The following is a 12,066-nucleotide window of genomic DNA, read 5'->3' as shown; positions in this document are numbered from 1 at the left end:
GCAGATGTTTTTAGTCCTTAATGTGTTAAGTTATGCATTCAAAACACTAGAAATTATGTAATATGGAACTACTCACTCTGTAGATGTTTAAGGTTGAGCTAATTTTAAATTAATTAATTTACTGTTGGGCAGTTTAAGCAATTGTTATATATTTGTAGCATCACTAGTCTTTCCTGTGACATGCAGCCTGTTTTCAGCCTTATCATGATGCATTTTCCAGCTGGTCCAAGATGATTTTTTAAAGAGTTTTGGCTTAAGAAGTCACCCCTCGAAGGTAGACTCAGACTCACAAATATTACCATTAAAGGTCCCATATTATACACTTTATTCCCAATCTGAGACCATTCATTAATATCTAAATGAAATATTTCCGCCATGGTATGGACAAATCGACCCTCAGTTTGAGTGCAGCGGCTTCTCTTCACCTCCCTCTTTTTAGTAGCTTCAGAAATGTGCCGTTTATGGTGGGCGGAACCCTGGTGGAGCAGCTCAGCTGTTGGCTCCGCCCATCGCATCGCCCGTCATGAGGTGATTGACAGGTTAATATATTTTCAAGCTATCAGACTAATAAGGCCGAAACGATAAAATAACTGCCAGCTCTTACCTCTCCAGCTGTGTCACGGACAGTTGGTATTGAACCTGGCTTCAGCTTCAAACGGTTGGCGAAGCCTGCTTTCCATGCCCCCATGTTGTGGAAACAGTGCTCTTTGAAATGCTGGCCACAGACATGCAAAACCTTTGGAAGTTTTCCGGGTACATTTCCTCCAAAAATAAAATTAATCCACTCAGTCCTCGTGGGTTCAGTGGATGGAAGTAAAAAAACGTTTTCGTGTTCATTTATGCAGCCACAAACAGAACAGTGCTTCTGTCGCTTAGCCATGTCCGCTAACGAGGGTTGCCGAAGAGGGAAAAACACTGGGCGCTAGGTGATTTTTAGAGGGCGGGCTTTGAGAGCCGGTAGACGGGTCCATCGCTCTGTGGGGAGTGGTTATTGTCCCTTATGACGTCATAACGTACACGCTTTCAAACAAGCTCATTTCAGCGCTTACTTCCCTAGAGGTGGAGCAGGGGGGAGAGAGAGCACCTGAAAGAGTTTCACACTTACGGGTCTCCTACACATGCGGGGGGACCAGTATGACTGTTCCAAAACCATTAAAAAGTGAATTTTGCATAATATGGGACCTTTAAATTATAATTTTTGGGTTTATGGTTTCCATTGAGCAGGAAAAATTTTAAATATGTTACCAATAATGTAAATAATGTACTGTAGTGGATTAATAAAATATTTGCTTCTAAGATACAGCAGAGCAGACAAAATTGAAGTTGGATTAAATCCTCAAATTTCTATGTTAGCAATTAAGTAAATATACTTACATTTCACCACTGTGTTTTGTGTGTGTTTGTTTTCAGAATGAGACAGGGATGGGCTGTGACAGTGAGAGTTTTGAAATTATCCAGCCAGGCTTTGAGGAAGCTGATGTTCCACCAGATTGTGAGAGTCCAGCATCATCCACTCTATTAGTAAACAATCAGCACAGTGTTATTCTTGAAGCTGACCCAGCACTCTGGCCAAAACAGCTGTCTGATAGTACACGCCGCTCAACAGTGCAGAGAGGACCACTTCAGTCGAAGGACAGAATCTTCCCAAGAAATGAAGACGGGTACAGATTTACCAGCAGCAATTACTATATGCAAATGAAAAATGGAGAACAGATCAGCAGATCATGGCTTGTCTACAGTGAGAAGAAGGACTGTGTTATTTGTTTTTGCTGCCGCCTTTTTGGAAACAGAGGAAGAAGCAATCAGCTGAGTGAATATGGCTTTAAATGACCGGAAAAATCTTTCAGCCCACCTAAGACAGCATGAAAAGTCAGCCGAGCACATTGCAAATATGGATGCTTGGAGCAGCCTATTACAGACACTCCAGACACACAGCTATAGATCAGGTGAACCAAAATCTTCTTTCTCTTGAAGTCAGTCGATGGAAAGAAGTTCTGACAAGAATAATTGCGATTGTTAACCATTTGGCAGAGCGCAATCTAGCATTTCGTGGCCATTCTGACAGGCTGTTGGAGACTGGAAATGGAAATTTTCTTGGGCAAGTTTAACTCATGGCTCAGTTTGACCCAGTGATGAGAGAGCATTTGAGGAGAAGTCAGGCCAAAGAGCTAAGTGACAATTACTTAAGTAAACTAGTGATGGGCAACGATAAAAAAAATTTTTAATCGCGATTAATCGCATGACGTGCTGCGATTAATCACGACTAAATTGTTACACGCAAAACGTCTCTTTCCTTTAAAAGAAGGCCTACAGCTATATAAAGAAAATGCAGTAAGTTTTGGTTTACAATCACTACATCAGGGGTCTCCAACCTGCAACTCTGGAGCTGGAAGTGTCTCTCTGGACCTTCCACAATGTCTCTAAATACGTGGCTAAAATATTTTTTTTAAATCTTTCTTGTCATTAGGTTAGAAACCAGGGACTTTTTTGTCTTTCACATAATTTTCCACAAATATCTACATCCCTTAGAAGAAAGTCTGTTTATCCTCTTTTTATAAAGGTTTTATGTTTTTATTTATTTTAAAACCTAAAAATGGAAATAAAAATGTGGTTGTTTAAAAATAATAAATATCCTATGGTTTCTCTACATTAAAATATATATTAAGTTTCCTTTTTGAAAAGTCTGGTAACATTTGCGTCTCTAAAGGAGTTTTATTTAGCTGGCTGAGGGAAAAATGGCTCTTTGGATTGGAAAGGCTGCAGACCCCTGCACTAAACACATAAACAGGTTTAGCAGCAGTTTTCTCTTTAAACAGCAACAGTTAAAATATTTCTTCATATATAAAATTACATATTTATGATAAAGAAGGATGAAATGTTCAGGATTTACTAACTAAAAGGTAAAAAGTCAGCAGGATGAATTTAAAGCTGTGAAGCTGCTTCCTTCTAAACACAGAAGGAACAATATGTGATGAATATCAGCATCAGGTGAACAGACAGAAAGCAGGATGAGAATCTCACAGCTTCTAGATGGTGAGGAGAGAGAAATATTCACAATATGCACAATAACTTCCATCCATGCACCTTCAGTGCTTCATTATCCACATTTCTGGATATAAATTCTCTAAACTTTCATTCTTAGCTTGACTGTTTAGCTTCACCTCTGCACCTGCAGCCTCCGCTACCGGGAGTTAAGGGTTAACATCTGATTTCCGGGTGTAACGTCAGGTCTGTAGATGTAACTATAAACATGTGTGGTATCCACAGAAAGTCCAGAATCTCAGCTACCAGCTCAGTAAAACCATTTCTATCACCAACAAACACAGTTAAGACAACAATAATTAAAAGACCAGGTACACAACGTCCGAACACACATGTAAACACAGATGATGTCTCCCCATGAACACAAACAAACGACTCCTCTACTGAAAGCTCACATCTCACAGATTCCACAGCTGGAAGTTTCATCTCGCTACGACCAAGATTCACCGAACCAGAGGCAGAAGAAGACCCGATTTATGCTTCACGCTTGTAAAAGTCAGAAAACATGTCTTACCTTTGCTGTCTTGCATAAATTGAAACCTCATTCATTAAAAAACTAATAATGAATAAAAAGTTTCTCATTGTCTTTTGGGAGCAGTTTCCCATCCAAAAATCACGATGTTCTGTCCATCTGTATGGTTTAGACAAAGAGAAACGTCGGTTCTTCTTCTTTCTTAAGTTCCAGACAGAAAACGTCTCTTTATTTAATAAACCCGCTCTCTCCTGATTACATCATCACCGCTGCAGCAGGGAAGAGAGACCTGGACGCCATGTTTCTGTCATCAAAGCCAAAGGCCATTAACGCGCGATTAACGCGTTAACGTGTCCAGCACTAAAGTGAACACATTTAAAAGAAGAACTCATCTCTCTTGTAGCAAAGTGCACAATCGATGCAATTGTGGAGAAAGTAAAAAAGCTAAATATTATGCTGTTATCATGGACTGCACTCCAGACCTCCGTCACAATGAGCAGCTTTCAGTGGTGCTACTTTATGTGAATTGCGAAACCTCAAAACGTATCTCCATTCATGAGCACTTTGTTGGTTTTCTTCAGGCACTTGACACATCAGGAAGAGGCTTATGCAAGTCATTTTTAGGGCACCTAGAAACACTACGTTTGGACCTCTGCAACTGTCATTGCCAGTCTTACGACAATGGCAGTAACATGCAGGGTAAAAAGAATGGAGTCCAAAAGAGAGTGTTAGAACTAAACAGCAAGGTGTGTTTAGTTGTGGAAGTCACACTTTGAACCTTGTTGTTGGGGATGCTGCCAAGTCATCTGTGACATCCATCAGCTTCTTTGGTCTGCTGCAGCTCCTCAGTTCACTGCTGGTCTATTCTCACAGAGCAAGAACTTCACACTGAAAGCATCGTCAACAACCAGGTGGGAGTCCAGGGTTGAAGCTATCAAAGCTGTTCGCTACCAGCTTCCTGAAATTGTGGAGGCATTGACCGCTCTAAAGGAATATGCCATGGAGAAAAGGGATGCAGATGTTTTTCAACAGCTGGAAGCATCTGCCAGGAGATGCAGAGGTGGCTTTTTGTGGTAAGTACTGTTGTGTGGTACAATGTTTTGTTCCAGATAAATAAAGCCAGCAGGACCTGCAGAGCCAGAAAGTTTCAATTGAGGCAGTCAGGAAAGAAATCAGGGCAGAGACAGAATTCCTTCAGGAATTTCGTGATGATGGGTTCAACACTGCCAAAACTGAGGCCAGGGAAAGAGCAGAGAGGCTTGAGGTGGAGATGAGCTGGCCAGAGGTGTGTCAGAGAAGAACAACCCAACAGTTTGAGTATGAAGGAAGAGGGTAAACTCAGTCAACTGCAGAAGAGACCTACAAAAGAGAGTTTTTCTTGCCTCTCATTGATACAGCTCTTATTACATTAAATGAGAGATTTTCACACATGGAAACCTTCTATGAGCTATATGGATTTCTCTACTCCACTGACATCATGAGAAGCACTGAGAAGGAAGGGAAGCTAAATGCTGCCACAGACTGGAGCAGAGAATGCATGGTATCGATGCAGAGGACTTGAAACTTGAGGTAAAGGATGCAGTTAGATCCTTTCCCACACATATCTCATCACTATCTGGGATGCTTGATTATATCTATAAGGAGAATATCCTAGACCTATATCCAAATATGAGTATAGCTCTCAGACTTATGCTCCCTCTCCCTGTGACAGTAGCTTCAGGTGAGGGAAGTTTCTCGAAGCTGCAGCTATTTAGAACATATCTGAGGACAACAATGTCACAGGAGAGGCTGTCTGCACTCGCTGCTCTCTCCATCGAGCACGAAGACAGTAAATCTGTGGAAATGGACCTCCTCATTACAAAATCTGCTGAGACCAAGGCTCGCAAAATAAGATTTTATGGACAAAAAGGAGAAAATACAAAGACTGAGAAAATGGGACAAAAGAACACATGGAGAGGAAGACAACAAGAAAAAAGGAGAGGAAGGAAAAAAAGATAAGGACAAAAAGGAGAGAAATACAAAAACTACAAGAAAAAGGCAGGAAGAGAAAAAGGGAAAAAGAGGAATATGACTAAAAGGGTAAGAAGAAGAATAAAGACAAAGACAAAAGAGAGAGAAATAAAGTAAAAGGGACAGATGTAAAAAGGGGAGAGAGACAACATTAAAAAGGGACAGGAAAAGAGGGATAAAACAAATAATGCATGTGTATTCTGTTAAAATGTCCATATCTGTATAATGGACCTGTTGTTTTGTGTGTTGTCTTCTCATTTCAGAGGCCCCATGCCTGCCTTCGCCTTGGGCCCCCAAATTTCTTAAATCCGCCCCTGCTTGCCACTGAGAAGCTTTTTAACCACCTCAGCGACCTTAGCCATAGAGATGACAGAGCTAACATCAGGGTCCCCAGACTCTGCTTCCTCATCGGAAGACGTGTTGGTGGGATTGAGAAGGTCTTCGAAGTATTCCCTCCACCGCCTCACAACATCCCGAGTCGAGGTCAGCAGCCCCCCATCCCCACTGTACACAGTGTTGATGGAGTACTGTTTTCCCCTCCTGAGCCAGAATCTCCTCGAAGCCGTCCGGAAGTCATTCTCCATGGCCTCTCCAAACTCCTCCCATGCTCGAGTTTTTGCCTTAGCGACTGCCGAATAGTGTTAATTTTATCAGCCATTTTTAAATTAAGTCTCCATTTTAGTCCAGTTTCAATCGTGTTAATTAGTTTTTAATCACATTTAGTCAGCCTCATCTTGTTTTTATTTAGTCAAGTTTTAGTCGACTGTAAGTCTAGCATTTTAGTCTTTATTTTCGTCCAAGAAAACATCATTTTATTTGTCTATGTTTAGTCAACAAAAACTTTAACAAGACAATCATTTTACCCTTTTACTTTTTTTTGTCAGTAGTATATTACATAGTTAGTAGAACATTGTTAAATGAAGTTTAACATTAATAAACTATATTTAACGATGCATTTAAAACTCATACTTAAAACATAACTATCCTATTTTATGCAGAAATAATTGCAGGCATTTTTATATTTACATACATTTCTTTATTTTAATATTGATGCCGATTCAGATCAAATGTCCTTGTGATGGAAACCTGAAGACAAACAGAACAGCATTTTATGTCACTAAATAAATACACTGGGATACAAACACCTAGAGCCGTGGTTCCCAACCTTTTTTAGCTTGGAACCCCATTTCGATATCAAAAACTCCAGACATTCAAAATACAATTTTACTTACTTTTATACCACATTTAGGCTATTTCATGTATGAAAATGTAGGTTAGAGTTGTTTTTAATTAAGTGTGGCATATTATTTATTTTATCTAGATGATTTGTTGTAGTACGTTTTAGTTTTTAGTTTGTATCCATGTGTAGCTGCCCAGATGTTTTGTGTTCATAATAGTTCGCTTGCATCTCCTAGATTAGCTCATACTTCTGTCTGCTTTAATTAAACTTGCAATCCAACTGAAAACATAGCTGCCCAACCAGTATAAAATATCTAAGTTAGCATAAATTCAACTTCACACACAATTCTGACAAGTGGCTATGATTGCTACAAGCTAAGAAGCTAATGTAAGTTAGCCAGTCACACACAATTTCTACAAGTGACTGCGGCTGAGAGCTGTGTGCTGCTGCTAGGACCAAGCCTCGTATGAGAGCTTTTGGATGGGGGAAGGGTCTGCGCAGCACTGACTCCACATTGAAAAGAGTAAACTATGTTTATTCACACCAGTCTCCAAAAGTCTCCAATACTACCAGAAAAAGTCGCTAGATTTGTAGCTAGTCGCTTTTTTAAAAAAATGTCGCTAGAGGGGTCTGAAAACTCGCTAAATATAGCGACAAAGTCGCTAAGCTAGCAACACTGAGGGGGTGTGTCACTGTGTGTGTGGTGGAGGAGACGAGGAGGAGGAGGAGGAGAGAGGGTTTGACAAAATCATATCATATAATAATATAAGTTTCGTCTCATCTTTGTTCATGAACTAAAATGTCCATAGATTTTAGCCCAGTTTTTATTTAGTAAACTACATTTTCGTCTCGTCTTTACTAGTCCTTGAAAATGCATTCTGATTCAGTCCCAGTTATTGTTTATTAATGGGGGTTTTAGTGTCTTAGTCTCGTCTTGTCAAGTTTTCGTCCGGTGAAAAATGTGCTTTGACGAAAATATTTTTGTTTAGTTTTTGTTAACGAAATTAACACTACCGCCGAAGTTGCGTTCCGCTTAGCCCACCGATACCCATCAGCTGCTTCTGGAGTCCCACAGGCCAAAAAGGCCCGATAGGACTCCTTCTTCAGCTTGACGGCATCCTTTACTGCTGGTGTCCACCAACGAATTTGGGGTTACCGCCACGATAGGCACCAACGACCTTACGGACACAGCTTCGGCTGGCCGCCTCGCCAATAGAGGCACAGAACACAGCCCACTCGGACTCATTGTCCCCCGCCTCACCTGGGACATGGCTGAAGCTCTGCCGGAGATGGGAGTTGAAACTCTTTCTGACAGGGGACTCTGCCAGACGTTCCCAACAGGCCCTCACATACAAGGACAGTGTATATATATATCTATATCTAGCCGGAACCGTTCAACCTCGCGCACCAGCTCAGGCTCCTTTCCTGCCAGAGAAGTGACATTCCACGTCCCTAGAGCTAGCTTCTGCAGCCGAGGATCAGGCCGCCAGGGTCACCGCCTCTGGCAGCTGCCCAGCTCACAAATGCACATTATATACATAAACTACTGATTACATTACATGGCCAATTTCTTGGTTGGATTAAGAGACCTATGCGGTCCCTTATAGAACCAAATTGAGTCGCCCAGATATAAGGGATGCACTCAGGGGTGGTGGGAATTTAGCAGTGTTTAAGGGTTAAAACAGTTCAGGTCCATTTTCTTCAGGACAACTACTAATGCAGACGAGATTTTAAAAAAAAATCAGCTACAAATACAAAGTAAAATCAAAGCAGATGCCAAATTATTTATCAATGACAACTTTAAAAAAGCAGATATAAATAAACAACATGGATGTTGTAGGGACAGAAAACTGCAGACATACGGGGTGGGGGGGTCATCGAGATAGATCAAACTTTTTTAACCCCCAACTATTAGACTTATTAAAAAGCAGGACTCCTAACCACAACCTACAATGTCAGAATAGATGCTAAAGATAGAAGTAATAGAAGTAAAGATCTCAGACTAAACTCAGAGGAAAAGAAAATGTTTATTGGTGAAAGAAATATATGGAACAAACATGTTTTCACAGAAATATGAAAATATAAAACTCACCATTTGTAAAAATCACTACTAATTATAAGCACATATGGCTGCAGTCACATGTGCATATGTATGAAGGCTAAAGGTTATCAGCTACATTCAAAAATTAGTCAGATGTCATAACATCATTAGTTTTGAAGGATTAGCAGTGTGTTAACTTTGTGACAACGTCCTCTTCAGCAGGGTCCATCTTTGGTAATCAAAATGTCCGCATTTTTCTCCCTGAGCAGAAAACACCAACGATTAACACGTAACTCTGAGACCTTTGAACAAATATGAAGACAAACCTCATCATTTCTATGAAATGAACATAATTCCTCACATTCACATGAAAAGAAATTAGATTTAATCAGTAGATTTCTGGGAGATGAAGGAGAAAATGTGAAGGCATCAAAGCAAATCCAAGAATCAGTTATGGCTTCATTTCACCATCATTTATCCTCTGCAGTTCAGATCTGACACCAACAGAACATGTTGCTGGGACTTTAGACTACATGCTTTGATGATGTGGAGCAGCTGCATTTTTTATTATTGGAAAATTTTGCCTGCTTTTGCACTTTTACATAGAATTAACATGACAGGGAGGCCATGTTTATGTTAAAGGATAATTTCTGTTCACTCTGCACTTTTCCTGCTTACAGAAAATGAACAAACATTGACATTATTCATGCTTAATGAAGCATTGTGTACTCACAGCCTGTGGACACACAGAGAGCATTCGTTTGGGTAGGTGACACCGTTGCTGCCACACACTGGAGAGTAATTCAGAGGACACAACTGAGTGACGCTCATTCCCACACAGTAGGGCTGCAGACGAGACAGATTCAACAAATCTATGTACATTTCACAATGAGACAGTTAAGGTTAAGCTAGTAGTTTTAAAAGACTTATGTAAAGATTTACAGGAAAAAATAAATGGTCAGAATCAGGGGTGGAGCTAGAGGTGTGTCCAGGGTGGCGGCTACTTCTGACATCTAATTGGACACCCCAGGTCTTGCCCACCCTACTGGCTACCATGTATAAAAATCTAACTCCACCACTGGTCAGAATATGACTGCGTACTTACTCATCCACATTTACTGTAAAAAATAAAGAAATAAAATAAAAGGCAGTTAAAATACAGCTCGTGATGGTCAAGAATTAATCAGTAAAGTTTACATCATAAAAGACAGAAAGTTACTTAATTCCAACTGATGAGTGTGTAAGAAAGTTTCCATGTTTAACGGTTAAAAAGAATTAGCTGGGGATGCAAACAGGTTAAGTTTTGTTGTCAGCGCCACTTGCAACATTTTGCCCTCCCAAGCAAATCTAAATATCTGGTTTGGAGCGGATTCAGCCTGTCACCTCTATGCTGCCCCAGCAACTCTTAAATTTATCTTAATTTAAGTGTTGCTCAATACTTAAATCATACACATTTCTTTGATTGTTTTTGGTTTTTTTCATGAAAATGCTGAACAGCGATAATATTCTATCAATGCTCTTCTTTCCAGCAGGAAACAAAGTAACTTTCTAACCAGTTACTAACCAGCATAGTTATTTACATCATCTGACCACCCCTACATTTTTGTTTTTCCTTCCTTGAAACTCAATGGACCATGTACCACCAATGTTGAGGCAGCTGACTGGCGCTGCAGCCGTAAGGTAGTCTGTGCTTGTTATAGCAGTAAACCTTAAACCTGGTGGTGGGAGCGATCCCAGTGAGTCCTATCCGGCCTTTTTGGCAGCTGATGGGTACCGGCGGGTGCCAAGAGGAATATGGCTTAAGCGATTGCTGAAACAAAAACAGGAGGAGGAAGTTGTGCCATCATTGTTGTATACAGTGGCGATGGGGTGCTGACGACACTTACTCCTGGTTGTGGAACAGTGGAAATAGGGGGGTTTGCCTAATCAGTCGACCTCTACTTTGTGCTCTTGGAGAAGGTGTTCGAATGTGTCCCCTAGAAAGTCCTGGGTAGAGTACTTTGGGCAAATGGGAGACCAAACCCTTTCATAAGGGCTGTCAGAATTTGGCCCGCATTTTGGCCTAGTTGGTTTTCCCAAAGTTGCCCTATATCACTGATTCTGTTCATAACTTCTATGCACATAATTTCAAGGTGCAGCCAAGGTGTTAAGGGGATCAGGTTTGGTGGAGTCAGGATTGGGTCTCAGCTTTATGCAGATAATGTAACCACATTATGGCTCAAGCGATCGCTGAAACAAAAACAGGAGCAGGAAGTTGTGCCATCATTGTTGTAAACAGTGGTGATGGGGCGCTGATGACACTTGGTCAAATGGCAACAAAGTCATGTTGGCTTCATCAGGCCGTGATCATTTAACTCTCACTGGACTGGCTTGCAACTGAGTGCGAAGCAGCTGGGATAAGAGCCAGCACCTTCAAATCGGAGACCATGGTCCTCAGTCAGAAAAGGGTGGAGTGTCCTCTTTGGGTCATGAATGAGATGCCCAAAGGGGAGGAGTTTAAGTATCTCCAGGTCTTGTTCACAAATGAAGGAAGGACTGTGCGGGAGATCTACAGATAGATTGATGAGAGGTCTGCAGTGATACAAACTTTGCATTGGTCTGTTGTGGTGTAAAAGAAGCTGGGCTAAAGGTGAAGCGCTTGATTTACCAGTTGATCTACGTTCCTACCCTCACCTATAGTAATAAACTGGGTAATAACCAAAAGAACAAAATCGTAGGCACAAGAAAATCGGCTCTTATTAGGGTTAGGATTAACCCTTACATGGTTCAACTCTGTTCGTGAGTACTTAGACAGCTACATGGCTGCTGTAAAACCAACATGTCCAACTCAAACAAAGCTATGAGAGCCTCATCACTGGTTGTGCATATAATTTATTTTGAATAGTTTAAGATACTGAGAAATGCTCCGGTTCTACAAAAAAGTTTGCATCATAGATGTTGTTTGTATCTTACCCTTCTATAGAGCCTGGATTTGTCCTCAGCATCTGAAAAAGACACATTTATTTTCCAGTATCTAACCCATAATATCAGTACTTGTTGAATAATTTATTTGTATAAATTATTATTCTGATAGTTAATCAAATTCTGACTTGAATTTCATTTACTCTATCCATGACATACTTGTGCTACATTAAAAGTACACATTATTTGTCCATCTCATCTTACCTGCTGAGAAGAAAACGGTCACACAGATGAGCAGAATGGTCCTAAGAAGCATCCTGAATAAAGCTCAGATTATCAGATCAAATCCAAATGTTCAAGCTGTCTGAGGAGGGACTGAATCTGTTTTCCAACTGTCTGATCGGCTGCTGATGCTCTGTG

The 12,066-nt window shown here is 40.7% G+C and overlaps 1 protein-coding gene across 1 annotated transcript; it reads right to left on the bottom strand.

Annotated features, from left to right (window-relative positions):
- Positions 1-8,874: 8,874 nt before the first annotated feature.
- LOC121642735 (probable pancreatic secretory proteinase inhibitor) lies at positions 8,875-12,066 on the bottom strand. The gene is made up of 4 exons (XM_041989607.1): positions 11,911-12,066; positions 11,698-11,729; positions 9,479-9,591; positions 8,875-9,006 (listed from the first exon to the last, which is right to left on the bottom strand). Exons 1-4 carry the CDS (start codon positions 11,960-11,962, stop codon positions 8,961-8,963), a joined length of 243 nt encoding a protein of 80 aa, XP_041845541.1. The 5' UTR covers positions 11,963-12,066; the 3' UTR covers positions 8,875-8,960.

The sequence above is a fragment of the Melanotaenia boesemani genome, chromosome 7, assembly GCF_017639745.1.
Source record: "Melanotaenia boesemani isolate fMelBoe1 chromosome 7, fMelBoe1.pri, whole genome shotgun sequence".
Classification (NCBI taxonomy): Eukaryota; Metazoa; Chordata; class Actinopteri; order Atheriniformes; family Melanotaeniidae; genus Melanotaenia; species Melanotaenia boesemani.
Note: the sequence above shows the minus strand (reverse complement) of the source record. Positions and strands in the feature narration are given on the sequence as shown.